At 37.4% G+C, this 24,940-nt stretch overlaps 2 protein-coding genes across 2 annotated transcripts in view; one reads left to right on the forward strand and one right to left on the reverse strand.

Annotated features, from left to right (window-relative positions):
- The window catches only part of nt5dc1 (5'-nucleotidase domain containing 1), a 423,262-nt gene that overhangs the window by 261,669 nt on the left and 136,653 nt on the right, over positions 1 to 24,940 (reverse strand). The gene's annotated exons all lie outside the window — the stretch shown is intronic.
- LOC127575141 (uncharacterized) overlaps positions 23,901 to 24,940 on the forward strand; it is a 70,208-nt gene continuing 69,168 nt past the window's right edge. Inside the window, exons 1-2 of the mRNA XM_052024826.1 lie at positions 23,901 to 24,194; positions 24,565 to 24,691. Coding sequence (XP_051880786.1) covers positions 24,580 to 24,691 — 112 coding nt within the window. The 5' untranslated portion in view covers positions 23,901 to 24,194; positions 24,565 to 24,579. The remainder of the gene's footprint in view (positions 24,195 to 24,564; positions 24,692 to 24,940) is intronic.

Consider the following 24,940-nt stretch of genomic DNA (forward strand, 5'->3'; position numbering starts at 1 on the left):
GTTTCTGTGCTGTAGTAATCTATGATTCTAATTGATCAGATCATACACTCTGTAGCCCTGTTCCATCAATTCATGAATAGTGGTGGATGCTTTAGTACCTAACAAGAGGAGACAGTACCAAGAAAATCCCAATCCTCAATGATGGTGGGGCTCAACATATAAGTACGAAAAAAAAGGCTATTTCATTCACAACCATGGTCAGTCAGAAGTGCTGAGTGGATGATCTGTCTTGGTTTCTTCCCAAGATCCCACTATCACAGAAGCCAATCTTAAGCCAACTCAATTCAGTTCACATGATATCAAGATAAGATTGAGAGTACTGTATACAACAAAGGTCCATGGGACCAGATAACATTCTGGCTGTGGTACTTAAAACCTGTGCTTCAGAACCATCTGCACCTCAACCATGCTGCTACAGAGCTGGCATCTATGCAACCTGGAGGAAAATTACCCAGTTATCTCCTATTCATAAAAAGCAGATCTAATCAAGATGACTAACTACCAACTAGTTTATTGTCAATCATCAGCAAAGTGATGGAATGTGTCATTGATAATGTGAAAAAATGGCACTTGCATTCCAATAATCTGCTCCCCAATGCCAATTTTTGATTTTGCTTACTCTACTTAGCTCCAGTCCTATCACAGCCTTGATCCAAATGTAAACCAGGAGCTGAATTCCAGAAGTAAGGTGTAAGTGACAGCCCTTGTCACAAAGGCAGGACTTGATTGGGTGTGGTTTCAAGTTAGTGAACTCAGTGGGCATCAACTAGAAGGTATCCAATGGTTGGAGGCATGATGTGTACAAAGGAAGATAGTTGTAGTTATTGAACCTCAATCATATAAACCCCAGGACACTGCTGCTGGAGTTGCTCAGAGATGTTCCCCAGGACCAACTATATTCAGCTACTTCATCAATGACCTTCCTTCCAGCATAAGGTTAAATGTCCGAGGCAACTTGCAGGTATGAGCTGCTAGGTGGGAAGTATTATTCATGCCACAAAAGTATCATTCTTTCAATCTAACCACTGACCTTTGATATTCAATGGCATTACTAAAGCTGAACCTTCCATATCTACATCCTGAAAGTCACCATTGACCACAAGCTCAATTGGATCAGCCATACAAATACCAACTGTGAGGCCAAATCAGACACTGGGTATCTTGTGGCAAATGACTCATTCCTTGACACCCCAAGGCCTTTCCACCATCTGCAAGGCACAAGTCAGGAGCACGATGGCATACTTCCCACTTGCCTGAATGAGCTGCAAATAACACTCAAAGAGTTGCTCCCAATATTAATTTCCTCCACCACCAATGTGTTGTGAGTGCTGTGTGTACCATCTAAAAAAGGCACTTCAGTTAATCACCTAGACTACTCCAAACACACCTCCTAAACCTGCAGCCTCTGGGGATAAAGGCAACAGGTGCATCGGAAGAGCATCAGCTGCAGGTAAGTACCTCCATCCACTCTTCTCCCCCCACCCCCCCAAGTCACACATCATTATGGCAAATATATCTCACTTTTCCTTCATTGTTGCTCTGTCAAAATCTGGAACTGCCTATCCTACAGAATTGTGGAAATACCTTCACCTAAAGGATTGCTATAGTTCAAGGAAGTGTTTCGCCAGCATCTTCAAAGACAAATAGCTAAGAACAATAAATGCTGGCTATGCCAGGGATATCTACATCTGACTAGATTTTTCATGGCCAATTCCACTGGTTTATACTTCATTTATTTACCATATAAAATTTTATTGAGAGAAAATCTTTCAAAATGTGTCACTTCACTGCATATCTGAGTTCACTGTTTTCTAGCATGAATGTCCAGGTTGAGGTAATTCAATCTCACCATCTCAGGAAAGAATAAATTACATTTATGTTGGTTGGCTTCAATCTGTGCCTAAGCTAATACTCCATCATATAGGCACTCTTGATTAGGCAACTGTGCCAAATATTAGAGGTAGAATTGCATCTAGTATTTATGAAGTATGGTTCAAATTTGCTATTTTGATTATCACAGTTAAATCAGTAATTTCTGTAATTTCAGGTAAATAAGCAAATAAAGGCAAAGAAATTTGTCAAACTATGTGAATAAAAGTCTTCCAATCTTATGTATTCTGATTAGCCAGGGTCCAGATGCCATAATGTTATTAAATGTTAAAAAAAACTTACTTGGATGAGATTAATTTAAAAAAAAGTCATTGATGGAAAGTACTGAAATGTTGCCTTATGGTCCTTCAGTACTCCAAATTTGAAATATTGGGGGAAAAATACTGTTTTATAAAATTAGATAATCAAAAGATACATTGAAGATTTATAGCAGTATTGGTTTTGAAAACTGTCTGCATGGTCATGTTGAGCACCAATCTGAAAGGAGACAACATACCAGAACAAAACCACCAACCTGATGCACTTTAAAAGTTAAAAGAAAACAGCATAGTTATTACTTCCATTTAAAGGGAGGAGTTTTAAAATTCACAGTTGTTTATGTCGGAGTCTCTCATATATAAGCACCAGCATTTATAATTTTGCATTTCTGCTTCAGATGTTCCAAGATATCAGGGAATAATCCAATAGGGGATGCAAAACTGAAATACGGTTCAGAAGAGAAAACATACTGGTACGTTGCATTTCAATTTTTAATTATGTTAGCATGCAAAGGAGCAAGAATGTCATGTCACAGATTTCAATTAGTTTCAAGTAGATTGGATTACTACATATGTATACTTCTTCCTTGTAGTTCTCTGCAAATATGTTTGAAATAATAATTGGAAACATGGACAGTAAGAAAGACATCATCCATGGAGATGTTCAATAATTTGTTTGAAATGTGGCCTAATCAAGACTTTTCAAAGTCAGTATCTCATGAAGGATGTAACTATTGGTTATTGTTAGTCTCAAATTTTCATTTTGATAGTAAATTAATTATGCTATTAAATATTTATTATTCCATTTGTTAATGACTGTAAATACATTTCTATTAAAACTTTTACAGACTATGCCTTCAAATATGATTTCAAAGGAAATTGGTGCACTTCTGATGTCTATGTCTGTTACCCTGGTGTATGGAGTAGGATATAAAACCTACAATCAATCACCCTATAATACAAAAAGTCTTGGTAAGTTTTCATCTCATATGGAAACAACTATATGAGATTGCTGTGATTTACACTAATTAAAAGATGAACCAATTTCGGCTACTGTACTTTGTAGTATAGCCCAACTTGAAGTTACTAGTTTACTGACAATCTGGGTGATATTTTTGTTTTTAATTTTACGTATGATAAAAATGAGTGAAAATGGTTCTTCACTCCGCCCTTGCTCAAATAAACTAGTAGGCAAGGCACATACAAATGCAGCTCATTCAACTTCTAATTTACCTATTCTCAGCAAAAGCATCCTCTGATCTCCTAAAAATGACTTGAATTATATAGCAATAACTTCACTTACATACACCTTTTGCAGTCCAGTCGCTGTGAGTTCAGTGATTAATGTCAAATACAATCAATGCCTTCATTTCATTTTACAGCAGGTGATCAACCCATAGTATTTTTCTTTAAAGGTTTCCTAATTCTATAAAGTGCATCCCTACTTGCCTTGCCAGTGGTGGCAAACAGTTGCTGCTCCTTACGTGGGACACTTTTAATTTGCCCTCTGGGCATTCAAGCTCACGAGAGTCTCACCACATGTTTCTGCATGTACCTAGTGGGGAGGCATCAGGCCTAAATGACTTACTGGGACTACGGCAAATATTGATTTTGTAAGAGGAAGGACAAATGTGCAGAAGACCTTACATACTGACAGAGTTACACCCACTGCACCAGTGTTGCTCTCTTGCTGATGGAGATCATCATTTCTTCCGGTCTGCATAACAAATAATGGTCAACCCCCTTCAAAACTCCTCCACTGTATAGCCAGGACAGCTGTCTAAACTACCAGGAATGCTGAACAGCATGCAAGTACAATTCCTGTGGACAACCAAGTAATGAAGTCATGTACTCATCTGCTTGTTCTCTTTCTCCACCATAATCCATTCATGACAATGTTTCCTAATATCCTTTATGATATCACTGGATCCAAGTAGGCAATTAAAAAAAAACATCTTGCTTAGGATTATTCAGGCATTTAATATCGCAACAAAGTATCTGAGGCACCAAAGCAATACCACAGAGGCTCGATGTGGACTCCACACACAACCAAGCGGTAAAACTTCTTGGCCTGTCCTTCAACATATTTTACCACTATTTTCCTGAGGCCTCCAGAATTTTTTTCTTGTCCTGAGCTCTCAGAGACTTCACTCCTGCATTCCATGAAAAAAACAGTCCCACACTAGCCAATGAAGTCTCTCGTGAACTGTATCTGCCATTTGTATTTTCTGCTGGATATTGGCGCATGTTGCTTCAACCTGTTTTAGAACATCTTAAGTCACCTAGAATGTGCTGATATCTGATCTGATACCTGGAAGAGTGGGTAACCTGACAATATATTGAAAGACTTTTATTCACGTAGTTTGACAATGGATTCCCCTTCCCAGAGTTGAGTCCTTTTGTAGAACTCCTTTTCCTAAAAGAGAAATCAAGTAGAAATTCCAACCTCAATTTAAGTACAGTCAGGATATTCACTACAATGGCAGACTGTCCAATTCTTTGTGTGACTGGTAGGACAACTTTTCCTTAAAATGTTAATGCGAGTCATTATTTAAAGTGACCCATGCCTCAGGCTAGCAACATTGTGCAGGCTTGTTTCATCTTTTGGGGTCTTTCTTTCAGAAAGTAGTATTTCCCTGAATGAAGGACTTTGAACATTTTATTTAGATCTGGAAAGTAGTCTGTGATGGCTCTGCAAAAAGAGCTTATGGCATCATGTTAATTTAGGGTCAGCAAAGGAGATATTATCTCAAATATCATCTATCTAAGATATCTAGAAAGACACACCGTGAAGTTCATTTTTCTAGAAATGTTACTAGTATTAAGAAAGTGTGATAATTTTAACCCTAAGTTTTAGCCAAAAGATTACCATAGGTGATCTGGCAATAAGTACTTGCGCTCACTTTTGTGTATCACAGCCTGGGAGATATTTCTTCTCCCACCCCAGTTTTTCAGTCCTCAGGTGTTTACTCTCGAGTTAGTCACATAAAACAGTCTTTACGTCTCCTGAAAATCAGTGGAATCAGTGGGAAAATTAGTGGGCTAGACAGCAGGATGAGGTATTTGTGAGATTCCAACAAGTGAGTTGCTTACTGGACAATATTAAAAATGTCAAAGATGGAGAAAAACAGTCTGTTTTAAAATCACAACAAAAAAGCAAAAGGTATAATGGTTGCAAGATCTTCTTTTGAGGGCAAAAATTTATTTGCATTCTTCTGTTCCAATATATTTTTATAAAGTTTTATATCAATCTGAAATAATTTTATATTAACCAATATTTACATACAAAAAAGGAAATACCGTGTTAATATGCTGAAATGCATGCAATCTTAAAAACTCCCAAAATTCAGATGCTACATTTTGGTTCTTTATTCAGAAATTTAATTATATTGTGCTAGTTTTCATTTGACTTAAAATGTGCTTTACCATACAGGCTATGAATTAAAAGGGCATCATTACCAGAATCTTGAAGATAATGCAAAGGGTATCACGGGTAAGAAACAACAATGTTTAAAGGAAGATGAATATAAATCTTTCATTTTTATGGAGCTGTGGAAATTCTTTGTTCAAAAACTGTAAGAAAATCAAGCAGAAAAATTTAGTTTCTTGAAAAGGACATGGTGTTTGACAAGTTTACTAGAGTATGTTGAAGATGTAATAAACAGGGTGGGTGATGGGAAATGAGTGGATATAGTATATTTGAATCTTCATAAGGCATTTGATAATGTGCCAACATATGTTACTGCACAGGGTAAGGGTGCACAAAGTTGTGGGTTATAAATTTACTGGGATTGTCATTTGACTAATTGACAGAAAACAGAGAGTCAGACATAAATGGGTCATTTTAAGATTGGCAGCCAGTAACCAGTGGCGAGCACTGAGACCTCAACTATATACCATCTACATTAATGATTTGGATGAAGGAACCAAGTGTAGAGTGGCCAATTTTGCTGCAGGTACAAAGATAAGTAGAATAGCAAGTAGTGAGGACACAAACTCTGTATAGATCTTAAGCGAGTGGGCAGGAAGTTGGCAATTAGAGCATAATGGGGGAAAATGTGAGGTCATCACTTTGGAAGGAAGAATAAAACAGCAAATTATTTAAATGAGATGAGACTACAAAATGTTATGGTTCAAAGGGATCTGTGGTACATGGAACACAAAAGGTTAGCACAAAAGTACAGGGCACTGGAGAGACCACATTAGGAGTACTGCAAACAGCTTTAGCCTCCATATTTGGATTACGGGCAGTGCAGAGAAGGTTCACAAGTGAACTATATGAAGACAAGTAGAGTCTACACTCACTGAAGTTTAAAAGAATGAGAGGTGATCCTATTGAGACATAAGAGATTCTGAGGCATAGTTGACAGGTTGTATACTAATAGGGTTTTCACTGCTGGGGTTATCCAGAACTAGGGGCCACAGTTTCAGAAAATGGAATTGTCAATTTTGGACAGAGATGAGGAGGAAAGTAACATATCTTTGAAATTTGCTACCTCAGGGAGCTGTGAAGGCAATCATTAAATATATTCAAGGTGGAGACTGACAGACATTTAAACTGCAAGGGAGTCAAGTGGTTTGGGGAAAGCATTGGAAAGTGATGTCACAGCCAACACAGAATCAGTTATGATCTAATTAATTGGCAGGGCATTCTCAAGGAGCCAATTGGCTGCTACTCCTGACTTATTTTATGTTCTCCATGAAATAACATAGGATATCAGAGATATTAAACTACATATTGTTTAGATGTCTGCAGAACTGTTTGTGGATATATGAATTGGTAATTTGATATCCAAGGAAGGCTATACTAGATTACAGACGATCTACAATTCCCCTCACACTCATATTTACAGAATAGGATGCATCCATCAAAAACCATCGATCGCAATAGTTTTTTGAGCTGCTCTTGATAAAGGTCTAGACTGACAACAAATGCTGCAAGAATGACCTGGCAAAATCAAAGACAAATCACTTTCAAATATTACAAAGCTGCCAATGATGACATCAATAGCAAACAGATGTATCAATTATGTCAAAGATGCTCTGCTTAACATGGGCCACTAAATTAATTTGGTAAATTGGTTTATTGTTGTGACGTGCACTGAGGTACAGTGAAAAACTTTGTTTTGCCTGCCATCATGCAGATCATTTCACCACATCAGTACATCGAAGTAGTACAAGGGAAAAGCAATAACAGAATGCAGAATAAAGTGTTACAGTTACAAAGAAAGTGCAGGCAGATAATGAGGTGCAAGGCCATGACGAGGTAGATTGTGAGGTCAAGAGTCCAATTTATCATACAAGGGGACTGTTGGACTGTTCAATAGTCTGATAACAGTGGGATAGAAACTGTCCTTGAGCCTGGTGGTACGTATTTTCAGGCTTTTGAATCTTCTGCCTGATGAGGGGATGGGGGAGTGGAGAAGAGAGAATGTCCGGGGTAGGTGGGGCCTTTGATTATGCTGGCTGCTTTACTGAAGGAGCGAGAAGTATAGGCAGAGTTCATGGAGGGGAGGCTGGCTTCCATGATGTGCTGAGCTGGGTCCACAACTCTGCAGTTTCTTGCCGTCACAGGCAGAGCAGCTGCCATACCAAGCCATGGTGCACTTATAAAAATTGGTGAGGTCAAAAGGCACATGCGAATTTCGTTAGCCTCCTGAGGAAGTAGAGGTGCTGGTGTGTTTTCTTGGCCATGGCATCTACACAGTTGGACAAGGACAGGCTATTGGTGATGTTCACTCCTAGGACTTTGAAGCTCTCAACCCTCTCGACCCTGGCACCGTTGATGTAAACAGGAGTGTGTGCGCCACCCCACTTTCTGAAGTCAATGATGAGCTCTTTTGTTTTGCTGACATTGAGGGAAAAGTTGTTGTCATGACACCATGCCACTGGGGTCTGTATCTCCTTTCTGAACTCTGACTCATCGTTATTTGAGACTTGGCCCCCTACACAGCTGTCATCTGCAAACTTGTAGATGGAGTTAGAGCAGAATCTGGCCACGGATTCGTGAGTGTAAAGTAGGGGCTGAGTGTGCACTGACTACCAACAGCAACATTGCACTGTACAAATTTACTAAATGTCAGAATTTCCAAAGCCAAGACGGCTAGGGATCATAGAAGGTTTTATGTGCTCCACTATCTACACGTCAGAAAAGGAGTTCACCTCAGAACGACCATTCAGTTCATTTTTGAAAGATTAACAAATATTATTTTTTGTTTCAGACAGCTATCACAATGTCTTCATTAAAGGCAATCCAAAGTACCATTAATAGTTTACTTAAAAATACAAGTGCCCAATTGTTTCCAGGGCAACAAAGATATCATCTGGAACCATGGCTCATGATACCTCAGTGATCTTCCAGGACACTGTCCCTGAAAATATACCCTGCCTAAAATCACAAAAGGCATTCACTCCGAGTCCAATGCATATTTGTCCTCGTCTCCCTGATCTCTCCATGATGTTTCACAGATCAAATATGCCATCCTCCCTCACTGCCTCTCCTCTTATCCAATTCCATTAGATTGCCTCACTCTCTTCTTTAAATTTACTCAGCACATTTTCAATTGATTTTCTTCTACCATCATAGGCAATCCTGGATTTCCCCAAGGATGTCATTCTGGCTCCCACCCCATTATGCAATTATCCACAGGAATGGATATCATCAGCCACTGTGTACGCTGACAACAAACATATGTACCTGCCCAGAACTTGTCTACACCACATCATTATCACTATGCTGTTAAAAGTGTCTAACATCAATTTGCAGAAAAATCAGTTTCTCTTCTAATTGAATGCTGAATCCACTGAAGGCTGTTCTCTGTTGCCAAAGATTCCATTGCTCCCACTGGCCAGACTCTGAGGCTGAATCAGACAGTTTTATAATCTTGGCATCCTGTTTTACCCAGGCTGAGTCTCAAACCACATACCATATTTATCAAGACCCTGCACCCTGCTTCTTACTGCACACCTCACCTCTCCTGCTGCCCAAACTCTCCTAAATGCTTTTATCACTTCTAAATTCAAAGTGAGGATGCTTAAACACAGGTGAGAGAAATGCAGACTGACCTTCAAGCTTTGGGCATTGGTGAATCCACACATACCATGGTGAAGAATAATGTGTTAAATAAACATCCTGCAAGGCTGTGTACTTATGGCTAGCTGACTCACCAGTAAGCTGCTCACCAACAGTTCAGGTTCTGCCAGCCCTACTTGATTCAAGAAGTTATCATAATCTTAATCCATGCATGGACACAAGAGCTGAATATCATAGGAACTGTGAGAGTAACTGGGCCTCAACATCAAGGCAACAATTGACCAAGTACAGTGCAAATGTCCCCCATGAAAACTAGTAAATGAGCATTATTTAAAAAAGCCTTCATTGACTGGAATTTTATACAACCCAAAAAAAGGGTTGCAGTTGTCAAAAGCCAGTCATCACTGCTCTGGAATATCACTTCAGGAATTCTTCACTAGAGGGTCCTTATGCCAACCATCATCAGCTGCTTTCATTTATGACTTTCCATCTGATAGGAGTGTAGCTGTTGGCTGACAATACTATTGTATTCACCTCAGCCACCAATTCCAGTAATGAAACATCCTATGCCGATAAGCAACAGGATAGTAACAACATCCAAAGTTGGGTCAATAGATGAGATGAATTTTATCTGCCAGACATTGACCATGTCCAACAAAAATGCCAAATAATGTCTCACTGACCTTCATCAGCACCACTATCATCATATCTCAGCACTGAACCTATGGGGCCAGAAGTTTATATGGATCAGCCACTTTAACATTGTAGTGACAGAGGACAGGCAAGATACATTAAAATGAGTAATTTGCTTTTTAGTCTCTCAAAGACTCCACCATCCACAAGGCACAAGCCAGAAGCCAGAAGCCAGAAGTTTAAGACATATTCAAGATGCTCAATATTATTCACATTGGGCCTGCTTACTGATTGACGCTACTCACTATGATGTCCAATACCGGAGGACTGCAGTTCCAGCATGCATAGTCTTCAACAACTTCTGTGTCTCTGGGACTATCATGCATTGTAGGGGAAACAACAACTCCACTTTTTCCTTCAAAGGTCACTTCTACCCTAACATCAAGGGAGCACAAGAGTTGCATCACTTCACAAAGGTGGTTAACCAGCTGATGACAGGCAATGAACACAGTCTTACCAGTGTTTCCCAAATGTCAGGAATAAATTAAGATAAATCCAAATAAATGCTAGAGGGATACTCGGACCTAAATGCATTCTGTGATCCAAGGAAAGCTTCTTGAGAAAAATACTGGTACTAACTGCATCCTATACTTAATGGACATGTTCAGCACATACTAAATTTAATTTAAGGCAGTGTGAGGAAAAGAAAATTATAATTGCCAAGGATGGTTAGTGCACTAAATTAATGGAAGTATGTTCCCTTCCTTTGGCTGACCTTGTAAAGTCACCAAATGTTCATTCATTTCCTCCAAATATGTGATACTTTGTAATAGTGGTTGCATTGGTTGGCATCTCCTGCTACTCTTATTTGGCAACTTCTCTATGGGGCCCTTAGTAAACGGCCCTGAATAGAGTCCTCCAGCGTCTCACTTCATCTATCATAATTCCTGACCAAATTAAGAAACAGGATGCTCTCTGTCCTCTTGAAGTGTCAGTTCATAAGTTCCTAAACAATGGTATTGCTTTCCAAACCACTAAGCTTTACCCTGAAAATACCACAGGCTCCAAACTCCATATTACACTCTTTTTTTCACATTGGAAACTTATTTCCTTTATGCAGTGATGCTGAGTCTGAAACCACCTAGTATATCAATGCACAGTTGGCTGGATGAGTAATCTGCTTGCATTGTCTCTTAGCCAAGACTTTTATTGGAGATGCTTCAGTGAAGAAAATTCCACAAAAGTAAATTAATAATGTATTAACAACATTTATTCCTCGGAAATTGAACACAGATGGAGGGAAGTCATGTTTCAGTAATATAGTGCATTGGTGAGAAAATTTCTGAATTACTGTCTGCAGCAATAGTTTCCTCATTTAAGGAAAGATGATAATACTTTGGGAACGGATCACAAAAAGGTTTACTAGACTAATAACAGCAATTTGTAGGTTGGCTTCTGAGGAAAGGTTGGACAAGACAGAAGTTTAGAAGAGTGGCAGGTGACTTGATTGAAACATACAAGGGTCTTAATAGGGTGGATGTGGATAGGATGTTTCCTGTTGTGAAAAAATCAGAACTGGAGGTCTCTGTTTAAAAATATGAGGTCAACCATTTAAGACAGTTGAGGCACTTGATCCTCTCAGAGGATCAAGAGTCTTTGGAAACCTCAAAGTGCACTGAAAGAAGAGACTTTGAATATTTTTTAAGGGAAAGGTAGATAGATTCTTGACAAGAAAGAGGGTAAAAGGCTCTTGTGCATAGATGAGAATGCTAAGCCGAAGCTACAATCAGATCAGCCTTGATCTTATTAATTGGCAAAGCATGCTCGAAGGTCAAATGGCCTACACCCAATTCGAATGTTGTTACGTATATATTCTGATTCTCTGAGAACATATAATTTCTAAACTCAACATTATTTTTCCATTTATAACATGGTAAATTGTACATAAAGTAAATTAGTGATGTATTATTTTTATGATTGTCTCACCACAAATAATTTCTAAATTCAACTTTCTAATATATGACCACGATAAACCTAACTACCAACTGCTATTATGCTTTTAATTAAGTACTTCCGTAAGTCAAAGTTAATATATTATATTCGCTTTGATCATTTAACTAAACAGGGCATTACTGAAGAATTATAATTGTTAAAACTGTTATTTCTTCACAGATATTTATGGTCAATATTTTTGATTCCTTCACGTGACTAATAATAACACGATAATGCAATATAAAGTGCCTTAGTGAGAATATATTACAAATGTGTAAAAGTAAATTTGCAGATGGTGGACATCTGATTCAAAATAAAAACAGTAAATGCTGAAAATACTCTGCTGGTCAGGCAACATCCGGAGAGAAGAATGCAGAGCTAACATTTCAGGGTTGCTGACCTTTTACCAGAATTACATAATTTATCTTTTAGTATTTTAACATTGCTTCACTTCCATCTAATCACAGACCTAACCACTTCTTTTTCCTTCTCTTTCTTCCCATATCTCTACTTAAAATCTGTTAAAGGTCTGTAGTATTCCAGTTCTGTTGAAACCATCTCCACAATAGGAGGAAGAATAATCTGAAACTACAAATATAATACCACACATTGACAAATTGGTCAACAAATATCACTCTAGCAAGAATATAACATCAAAACACCCTCAAAATTTGCTCTTTTACAAATGGAATTTATAGTATTCAAGTACAGCTCTCTCACTTTCATAGGTCTAAATGTTCTTTAAGCATTTATCCATTTAAATGCTTGTTAAACAATTTTTAAAAGCCACATTTCAACAATAAGCTTTAACAGAAACCCAAATTGATTAAACATATTAATTTTATTTACCTTGTTTTCCCATTTTGAGTACAATCAGCTAGTTTTGGGAAATTGGTTTCCATGTTCGATATGCATGTCACACACATAAAATACTCCATGGACCAGCAAAAGTAGTCTGTCTTTTACAATGTAATTTATTAAAAAAACATTAGTAATGTTCTTTGATATTAAATCTATGAGTTTTATTAAGAGTTAAAATGAGTTATCATGTAAACTTTTGGAAAACATGGTGTCCCTTTTAAATAATTGAAAATTACCGTAGAATACCCATGCAGAAGCCCCATTTGCCTGAGTCAGTTTTTGCATTTGTAAATTTTGCATTAGTCAGTTTGATTACAAAAAATAAAAGCTTTCAAAATGTGTCCATCAGTATTTTGGAGCCTCCAAATTTACAATGAAGTTGCTTCTCAAAAGTCCATAAAATAGAATTTATTTGATCACATGGTATGGCAAATTTTGTGAGCAGGACTGGTTTCTTGTGCTATAATTTTAATATAATGCAAAAGATTACAGAAATTCAGCCTGCACTGAAGGTCATTTGAGACTGCCATTCTTTAATCTTTTGACTAGTTTGGCAGCTTTGGATAAGATAGCATGAAAAATCAACACAAACTGGCAGAAAATCTCACCCCTTAGTTCTAATCATTTTAAAATTGTGATTTCATTTTTACATTTCTCAAGCCAGTGTAAGATAAGCAAATGGTATTTTCACCTTCTCCAACCAAAACTTATTTACATAAACATGAAATATGACTTGTTTTAATTTTGCTCATAATTCTGTTTTAAAGAGAGGAATAAAAATTAACTATGAAAGCATATTATATTTAGATGCAACTTTCTACCTTCACAGTGAGGGGAGATCCAGGGTTACCTGGACCACCTGGACCTCCAGGACCACCAGGACCCCCAGGCCAAGCAGGATATCCAGGCAAGCCAGGTATTGGGCTGAAAGGAGCTCCTGGCGATCCAGGACAACCAGGACCACAAGGACTCACTTTAAAGGGGGCTCCAGGCATTCCAGGATCACCAGGACAGCCAGGAAGAATAGGATATCCTGGACCAAAAGGTGATCCAGGAGTTCAAGGGATACAAGGGCAGAGAGGCAGTCCAGGGCCACCAGGAAATCCTGGACCAGCTGGATTGTCAGTTGTTGGAAAACCAGGTCCACCAGGGACATCAGGATCTCCAGGCGTACCTGGGTTACCTGGAGCAAAGGGACATCCAGGTTATCCTGGTCCTGCTGGGCCAAAAGGGGAAAGAGGAATTGGCATCCCAGGGCCTGCTGGTGAGAAAGGACCTCCAGGTTCCCCGGGGTCACCAGGAATCCCAGGACCAGTGGGATTAAGTGCACCCGGAGCTCCTGGTCGCCCTGGGGAACCAGGTAAAAAGGGTGCAATTGGACCACCAGGCCCATCTGGTTTCACAGGTGCACCAGGTCAAAAGGGGCCACCAGGACCACCTGGACAACCTGGAATTGGAAAGCCTGGAGTAAATGGTTCACCAGGATTACCAGGGCCCCCTGGTCTTAAAGGTCATCCTGGTTTACAAGGTTTGCCAGGGGCACCAGGCTTGCCAGGTATTGGAAAACCAGGTGATCCAGGATCCAAAGGAGAACCTGGTCCAGTTGGTTACACTGGATATCCTGGAAAGAAAGGAGAGATGGGACCAATTGGGAAACCAGGACCTCCGGGATTAATGGGACCAGTTGGTATACCAGGATCAGAAGGCCCCAGAGGTTTACAAGGAATTCCTGGTTCACCAGGAATGAAAGGGGCACCAGGGCACATGGGTATACAAGGCTACCCAGGATCAAAGGGTGAGAGAGGACCAACTGGTAGCCCAGGTATATCAGGTTTTCCAGGAAAACCAGGTCCAACAGGTCTACCAGGACCAATTGGACCTGCGGGCCAAAAAGGTGATCTTGGGCTTACTGGTCCACCTGGTAAACCAGGAAGCCCTGGTGCTCCTGGTCCTCAAGGTCCATTAGGTTTTCCAGGTCCAGTAGGATTGAGGGGACCTGCGGGAACACCTGGTCACAAAGGCTTGCCTGGTTTGAAAGGTGCACAAGGGCTTCCTGGAAATGATGGTGCTCCAGGAACTCCAGGACTACCAGGACCTCCAGGCATTGTTAGCAGACAATTAATCAAGGGGCCACCAGGAGCACCAGGTCAAAATGGAGCAGTAGGTCCTCCAGGTCCACCAGGTCTTCCAGGCCCACCAGGTTTACCTGGTGAAATTTATGTCCAACCAGAAAAATCTGTACAGCCACCACCTGGATTATTAAGTCCTGTTCCAGCTTTTACAGCCATCCTATCTCGACCATATCCACCAGTAGGTCAACCAATTATGTTTGACATACTAGTGACCAATTCAAATAACAACTACAATCCATCATCTGGTGTATTTACATGTGAAGTACCAGGGCTTTACCAATTCAGTTACCATGTACAAATCAAGGGGGCAAGTGTCTGGGTTGCATTATATAAAAATGGAAAACCCATACTACAAACATATGATGATTACACAACAGGGTATGTTGATCAGGCTTCAGGAAGTATTATAGTACACCTACATGAAAGTGACCAAGTCTATGCATTGCTACCTTCAGAAGAAGCCAATGGTTTATATTCATCTGATGAGAAACAGTCATCTTTCTCAGGGTTTTTGATTAGCCCTTCATGATTTGCTTCAGTTAATGATAATATATTTGATCAGGTTTGAGAGGACAAATCCTACTTGATAAACAATGCAACCTCATTAAGGAATCAATAGAAGCCAAAAAGGGACAATTACTATCAAGCTAGTAAGTCACCACTGTGTTATTTAATACAAAGTATATCTGTGGAATTAATGTTATTCTTCCTATACTGCACATATGCTTTTGGATCATCTAAGTTTACTAAATACAATATGTTTTATACAATGCACTGATGTACAAGATACACATACTGAAGCAGAAAATTATATGCATTTTTATAGCTTATTACCTTCATGAGGAAGAAACGTGTTCTGTTTCTAAAAACCAAAAAACTGTTCAGTCTGTATGATATCTTGTTTTCTTTTCTGAATCAGAACCTTTGGGAAAATTATGCTAAAATAAGAAATATGTTTGATGATACAAAATTAGTGTTTCCTACCCAAAATTAGACTGCAGTCCTTCTCAATTTTAGTGCTGTTCATGGAATAACACTAATTGTTTTGCTTCCAGATTTTATCTATTTCATCATTAATGTATACTATTTCAGAGTTCATAAATGTTAGTTATTTGGTTTATAACCAATAGCTGCTTTTTCATTTAAAATACTTCAAATGTGTTTATTACAAAGAAAATGTAAATATTTTTTTCATGAGCAACTTTAATGTATAGAAATCTTCTTTGTTCTTTTTTGTCATTGCCATTCATGGACTGTCTGAGGTTGGTTCGTTGGTTATCCATCAGCCAACTTGGCAGTGAAGATACCACTTTTAATCCATAGTCCATTGAGGACAAAGGTGAGGGGATGAGTAAATGTAATTGGCTTGGTATTCTGGATCAGAATTCTAGTGAACATTGTGGGAATGTGCGCCTTTCACCTTGCAAAAGAAGTCGGCTTAGTTATGATGTCAAGAACAGTTGAACACTCTGGAAGCACAGAAGAAAGACCAGCTGATTCAGACTGCTAGACAGCTGCTAGCATCCATGGAACAGTATTTCAGATGAATCAGAGGTAGAAAATAAGCGCACATGGAAAGCTAGTATAAGTTATAACAACAATCTACCGTATTGTTTTGTATTACCTCTGCATATATATTTATTATGTGCTGTCAAATAAATTTTTGAAACTGGATTCTAATGGGCTCTTTTTTCAATTTTTTCTTTGCAATTTTTTTTTAAATTAGGAGTTCATCAGTTTATTTATAATTAAGATTGTCACCCGAAAATCCCAGAAGTTCTCTGCTTCCTGTTGTAACTATAGAAATTCCATGAAATGCAATGGAATTTCAGAACCAACTTTTAAAGGAACCATGTTCACCAAAAGTAAATTGTACTTGCTTTGCACAGTAGACACAAAAAAGGCACATAACATTTAGAACAGTAGTTATCTGGGAACAAATCAACAGCAAATGCTTACTATCTAGGTTCATATGGAATGGCCACCTGAGCCGATGCAAATATGCAATTCCAAAGGGATTTAGCTCCCTTAATGGCGGAGGTAGAGGAAATCTGGAATTGGTTTATTGTCACTTGTACTGAGGTACAGTGAAAAACTTATCTTGCATACCATTCATACAGATCAATTATTATCACTTAACTGTGCAAATAATGGAAATTCAAAGTAAATATCCTTCACAACTTTTGAAATGATCACCTTCAACAACAGAATGATTTCAGAGAGTAAAATCACACAGAAACTGGTTGGAATCTAGAACATGCTGCCTAAGGATATGGAGAAGGCAGATACTTTCACAACATTTCAGAAGGATCTAGACAAGCACTTGAATCACCAATGCATGAAGGCTATCGACCTAATGCAAGTAAATGGAATTGGTATAGAGGGAAACAATGGCCAGCGTCAACACGGTGAGCTGAAGGGCATGTTTCTGTGACATACGACTAGAAGATTCAAGTCCAATTGTGTCCTTTTTTTTTAGGTATAATGCATGAAATCCTTAGAAATGATGTCTGGCTGTCTGCGCTTGTCCAACAGTTGGCCAGTGGCCATCAATATTAAAGACTCACCATTAATTTAAATAAAACATGTAACTTATCATAATCATTATATACTTATTATGAGTGCATTTACGCTTCTTTCTTTGAACAAAGCTTTGAAATTAAAATGCCTTGAAAAAACAAAAATACAGAATGATTTTCATGTTATCACTGAATCAATGTGCTAAACTGGTTATGATATAACAAAGAGAGGGAATTCCCCTGCTTTGAACCCAACCCAAGATCACAAACGTTGACAGGTCATGACACAAAATGCAAAAAAATGCTACTAGCAAAGGAAGGAAAATGGGCATGGGATTGGGGTGTGGTGGTTGCATGAGGCAGCAAATGGCTATAATCCAGTGGGGATTTAAATACATGGATTTCAGACTTAATGTGTTAAGGGATGGAAACCAAGTAAATTAATGAGCACAGGGTGGGTGAGTGAACAAGACATGGCAGGACAGGGAAAAAGAAACATAGCAAAAATTTGGAAGAACATGGATGATAGTGGATGGGAAGCACTTGTTTCAGTTTTTTCCAGCTTGTCCTTAAGCTGCAAGCAGTAACAGTTCATCCAAGCTTGGACATCACACTGAGTAGTCAGAAGAGGCTATAGAGAAATCTTGTGTATTTATAAGTACACTGATGATATACATACTTAACTAGAGAGGTTGGGAAAAAAAGCCAATGTCAAGATGTTCTAGCTACAATAGGCTCTTGTGTATTTAGATCCATCTTTAATAATCAAAACTATGTATGATTTTGCATAAAATAAGAACCACAAATTTTGGAAATATACAGCCAGAATATTTAGAAACCCAAAAGAAAGGATCAGATACTGCAAACTGATGGTGCAAGTTTGACTTCACTGATCTCATTATCAATTAGTGCAGATGTTTTTCCTGATGTATGAAAAATGGGGAGAATACAAGCCGATGCATATGGTAATCCCAGGAAACTCAGGCAAAATACAGCTGCAAAATAAGCAAGAAGTTGTTCCTACGATTTAACAATCTGTGCAATCAAGTCAAGGCACTGATGACAAAAATGGGTTTGTAAAGATAGAAAACTCCTAAAACAGAGAAGCAAATCAATTTAACTTCCAAATTTTTTGGGATCAGGAATGATTGCTAAAGATCAGAAAATGACAAGCGAGGATCACTCCATTACAAAAATGGGATCAAGTAACAAAAATAAAAAAAACAAATGGCTTAATTTATTGATTATGAATACTTACTGGACAAGGATAATGAAGTTGATCTGAGCAACAGATTGTTAGCCTATGGCCCAAGCCAATAGTGTTGAAAACATTTGGTCCAGAACTAGATAAGGTCTTTAGTCCAGTTGTTCTTGTATTGCCACAACACTGGTATGCACCTGACAAAGTGAAAATTGTCCAGGAAAACTCTCCACAAAAAAAGACAAATCCAATAATCCTCTTTAATACCCTTCAGCAATCAAGTGGGTTCAAGAACTCATTACAGGCTTGAGCCAAACATGCATAAAAGTGATTTAATGTTCAAATATCCTTAACATCAAAGCTGAATTTGGCACCATGGAGTCCCAGCAATATGTAAGTCAATTTAAGACCTTATGTTGGTTACAGTCATAACTGGCACAAAGGAACATGTGTGTAACTGTTGCTTTTGACAACCATAATAATGAAATTAGGTTGATTTTCCTCTTCACTGCACCTAGCAAACAATGCACCAGACATCTGGATCAGCCCAAACTAGGAATAAGTTAACTGGCTAGCACAACCTAGTACAACGTCAGTTTGCTGCAACTATCAATCACCCAATGAGGCCTGAGTAAAATCAACACTCAGACTTTAGAATTATGAAGAGTGCTTCAGATAGCCCAAAGATAAAGGATGGAATGAAACAAAAGAAATATTAACTTTAAGGAAATACTTTAAAATACTCAAAAATGCAGAGGTAATGGGGAACAGAACAGGTTCATGAGTACATTATTAGGGGAAGAAATTGGGTTTAATTAACAGTTGAATTTGCTCTGGGAAAGAGGATGAAAAAAATGATAGAAGGCAGGGAGATTGAGCCAATATTCACTGAATTGGGTGTGCCATTTAGGTCCAATGTGCTTTTCTTGTTCCTAACATTGCTATGTTCTAACCACTAACTCAAACAACTTAGAGTAAAAATAGGTGGCATCTGTAAAAAGTTAAAAATGCAGTGACCAAGCTTTAAAAAAATGTTGTTTTTAAGTAGCCAGGGCAACTTCGAATAGTACTCTGCCAAATAACTAACATTTCAAACAAGTGAATTTCCCATTTATTTCCTCTGATTTCAAATAGCAGATGTTAAACTGCAAAACATCATATTGGATCAGTATTCTGTATTCTCCCTTTTGAGCCACTAGGTTGTAGGTTTGAGCTCTAATATCTGGTAAAATCAATGCAGTAATAATCAAGCAATGTCTTCTGGATGATGCATTATTGTTGCTATCTGGCTGTTCACAATGTTAGTACAGAAAAAGTGAGCTCTTTCTGCTTCCTGGTTAACACATCTCTTAACTAAAAACAGCAAAAATATATTAATTGCAGTGACTGAGCTGTACGTAAATAATGATTATCCACACAGCAATGATGACAACAGGCTATCAAGCACCATAACTGAAATGGGTTCATTGCCCTGCGTGTAGACTGGACTCTGACAATCTCCCACCATAACATCAGCAGACCCTGTACAATAGCAACATAAATGACTGTTTGTCAAATTGCCTGGATCCCATGGACTCACATCATTTAGACCAGTCTCCCATGTGAGACCTTATCAAACATTTTACTTATGTCTGTGCAGACTAAATCAACTGCACTACCCTTATCAACTTAGTCAGCTCCACAAAATTTAAATCGAATTATTCAGACAGGACCTCCTCTGAACAAAGCCATGCTGAGTATCCATGACCAACTCCTCCTCTCCCAGTGAAAATGATTTTTTTCCAGTAATTTTCCTATCCCTGACATTTGATTCACCAACCTGTAATTGCCTGGCTTATCCTTGCTGCCATTCCTGAATAAAGGTTTCACATTGGTTTTCCTCTAGCCATCTGACAACTCTTCTGTGGCCAGAGAAAATTTGTAAATTTCTATCAGCATCCCAGCAAACTCCTCTCTCGTCTCCTATAGCAGCCTTATATATATCTCATCAGGCCCTGAGGTCAATTCAACTTTGAAGACTTGGATCGGTATTCAAGAGTATGGACTAACAAGTGGCAAATGAAGTTTAGGTGCACAATAGCCATGATATGTTTGAATAGTGGACCATTCAAGAGATTGGTGACCTACATCTGTCACCAGGTTCTAAACTATTGTTTCTCCTGTGAGATACATGATTAAACTGTTGGGGTAAAGAAACAGCAAATTTGAGACAGAACTGGATGACAGGAACACATTGTAATATTAAACACTCTAATCTGACTAAAATTAATATTTGAATATATTAAAGATTATATCTATCAAGGAAAATGCTCTTAGGATCATGGACTGTTTTTGTAGTAAAGCTTATATGGCATGTTGTGAAGGTTGACATATAACTTCCAATTTATTTAAGTCAAGGGCACCACCAAGTGTTGTCTTTCTTAAATTGCTGGAGTTAAATACAGCATTTGTCATTTTTGGAATATTCAGTCATAAATTCTGTAACATTATAATTACAGTGTCTTTCTTTTTCAATCTTTTTATTAGTTTTCAAATTAATACAGATTAATACATCAATGTTTATACATGTAATACAAAGAGATCAGGAGAACAATCATGACATGGATAATCATAAAGAACAATAAAGTATAAAAAAAATCTGTAGATCCAACGATCTGTTAGTGAATGAATATAATATAAAAGAAAAAGATTTATTATAAAATATAAAAGAAAGAAAAAAAAACCCAAAACAATAAGAAAAATTATAAACAATATATCAAATCAAACTAAGCGAAAGAAAAAAAAATTTAAAAACAGAAAAAGAAACTAGACTAAAATTTCTCAATAGAAACAGAGCAATATTATGTCATCAACTCCATTCCTCTAATTACAGTGTCAATGCATTCTTGATATCAGATATCATGAAATTAACTTACCAATAAAGCAACAACAAAAGAAATAGAAAAAAATAAACATTTCTTTATTTAAAACATAAATTAGATCACCAACATTTATACATTTAACAACACAATACAGTTTCACACCATTGTAAATCACATAAAATTTTGATGCACCAAATCTTTGCACAATAGCATCTACTGTTTCTTTTGATCCACATTTTTATATACTTGCAGTCTTCCATTCACCCTAACATAGTGTTATTTTAACTGCTTGTGTTTTTTCATAATTTTTTTTACTTTATTACAGTCACCATCTCCCCTTTATCAATATACCTATACTGAAAATCCTAATAACGTCTCAATATTTTCTGATACTTATTTCTTGAAGACATGGCACTGCTATTTGAATTGTTTCCAACAAAATAATTCATTCTTTTCCTGAGTCAGTAAAAAAATTAATAGTCAAAAATGCAACATTAGGCATCCAATGAAAGAACAAACAGAATAAAGGATAGCTACTACCTAGCACCAACATCTCCTATGCTGCCATGCAAGAATAATGTCCATTAGTAAACAAAATAGGAGTGTAAGAAACATATACAATGCAAAATTCGTTATGAATGACAGGAAAACAAGACTAGAGAATTAACTTCTTGATCAATACAAAACCGTCAATGGTAGGAAATAATTGCCTTCAATACCACCATGAACTCAATGCTAAAACTATGTTATATACAATCAGTCCATCAAGGTTAACAGTTCTTATCTCTCAAGATTTTTTTCCCTGTACTGGGAAGATAACATACATGATGATGTTGATTCAAATAACAGGTACTTCTTCCAGTGGGTTACCTCCATGCAAATCTTAAACAACAGAAACAGTGCCAGCAACATTCACATGTTTAAGGTTTAAAGAGAGATTAGTTTTTCATATATTTATCTTTTGCAATAACTTCATATGTACTAAAAAACCTCATCAATATCTATGCAACACAGTTTAGGGGAAAAAATAACTTCTGCTTCATAGCTCTTTCAGTTAAGTTCATCAATAATGTTCTCACAAAGCTGCTTAAAATTCTGCAGCTACATTCATGGACAGGTTTACTCAGTACGCATCTATGCTTTGGAAATCAAGAAGGGTCCAGTTCAACACCATGGCTCTGTTAGGCTAGTTAAACACAGAGGAATTAGTGACAGCTTGAAGAAGTGTCATATTTGGTTTCAGGAGACCCAAGATAGAGGGGACAATTCTTCCAAGTTCTTATTCTAATTAAAACCTCCGCTACCTCTACAAGTATCGACAGATTTTGAGTTAGGTCAGGGTAGGCAACGATTACATGTCATGAATGCATCTTATTAAATACTTTGCTGAATACCATGAAATATCTCTTGTGATGCTTGGAATTTAATCAGCAAATAAATTTTCAACCCTCATTCTCAAGGCCGTGGACAGAGGACTAGAGGCATTCGACACTGGTGAGACTGTATCCCATTTCAGCATAAACACCTTGAAAGAAAGGGAATGGAGACAAATGTTACAGGTTGAGAGTGGAGAGGGACAGTTTAGCAATGTCTATCACTGGTCAAAACTTGTGGAGAAAATGCTTTTCATAAAGCAGAAAGTGGATACTCTATTCTTCATGTCTATGTTCCTCCAGGAAGGATAGGAAACAATATGAATGTAAAATCCAAATCTGTCCTCACCTATGTCTATAAGTCTCCTTTTACCTTATTCATCTTATTCCACAGCCTTGATATTTTATCCCTTTCTACCTTATTTTGTTGTTTAATATTCTCCAACTGCATTTATACTATTTGCCTCAAATATTCCTTGTGGTACTAGGTACCACACACTAACATTTTCTGCATACTTTAGTTTCTCCAGAAATCTATGTCAGGGATTAACATTTATATGTAATCATCCTTGGCTTTGAAATCAAACTCTTTCACAATATTAAAGGTTCATATCAGGGCATCCTTTAGTCTGTTTAAAGTGTTCTCATAGTTTTCAGTGCTACCTATCTTTTTTGCATGTTTGATTATAGTAGAGATTATAACTATGTATAGTGCTCCAAATGTAGCTAGTTATACATTTTAATGTAACTGCTCTTCTTCCAATTCTATGTCTCCAGAAATGAACTGTACAGCTTTGCCTTTAATGGCCTTGTAAACCATTTCCCTACTTTTGTACTATCTGTACCCCATAAAAGAAAGCAGTTTATCGATTCTTTCTACTAAATATATCACCTCACATTAATTTATTCTGAAATTAGTTTATCAATTTACTGCTGTTTGGTTTGTGTCATCATTTAAAATATTTAAATTGTTTAAGAAAGAAATTTTACATTAATCAGAGGAAAACAAATGCAGTTTGAAAACCAACTGTGATCTGATAAATCTATTTTCATAATTTTACTCAATGGTAGCTTTGAATAAAAATAACACAATTTTATTTAAAAAAGCAATCAGGATTTGCTTTGAAACCTCTGTTCCTCATTTGGATTTGTAATAGTCCGCATGAAGAGCAGCCCAATGCCAAAGAAGGCAGGGAAGCTCAAACCACAAGAAATCCACTAACCTGATTTAACTTTTCCATGTTAAAAAAATGTATTCCATAATTAGCACTTGCACTTTTCAAAAGGAGGAGTTGACAAACTTAACGACATGTCAAGAACTCTCTCCTATATAAATAGAGCAGCATGCATCGTTTAGGAAGCACTGCTCCAATTGACATTCTACAATTTCGGAAGATAATCCATTTGGGATACTACATTGACTGTGGGACCAAATTATGCTGGTATGTTTGACCTTTCATTTGCAATCAATTCTGTAAGCATGCAACAAAGGGTGTATAAGTCAGGACAACACATTCTGCTCATGATTAACTACTCTGTTGATGCTATTCTATTTAATTTTGAATTCTCAGTTTAGTTTGCAAATTTTCTGAATCAATCTATTACAGAATTATTAAGCAAAAATACATTAAAATTGGCCATTAATTACAAAGGCCTCTCAGAAATATTTAAAACCATTGCAATTTAGAATCATAGCATACAGTATAAAAATACTTTAAACCTTTCAATAATTTTGGTGGTCATTAACAAAAACTCTATTGATTAAAAAATTAAACCACTCTTTTTCTAACAGTTTCTGTTAATGTTCTACAGATTTAAACTTCAAACATGGATTCAAAACAGATCTGTGCTCTTTTGTTGTTGGTTTCTGTGACTCTGGTCTACGGAACAGGATTTAATAGATATGCTTATTTACGCAAAAATGTAAAAAGCCAAGGGGGTGAGTTTAAATATTTTATCTTAAATTTTTGCTACATTTTGTATTACGTTTTGCTAACTTAAGTGAGACAAAGTTAGTAAGTTTAATTTTGGATATTTCTTACTCAAAATTTTGCTTCACTTATCCAGTTTTTTGTTTGTTCCTCAAATCAAGATGCTACTTCTTTGCCAAACTTGTAAGGCAAAGAAATTTAGCTCCTGTTTTGCTCGCTCCATAGCATTATGTTGACCTCCTTTATAGATTTTCCTC

Source organism: Pristis pectinata, chromosome 10 (assembly GCF_009764475.1).
Source record: "Pristis pectinata isolate sPriPec2 chromosome 10, sPriPec2.1.pri, whole genome shotgun sequence".
Taxonomy (NCBI): Eukaryota; Metazoa; Chordata; class Chondrichthyes; order Rhinopristiformes; family Pristidae; genus Pristis; species Pristis pectinata.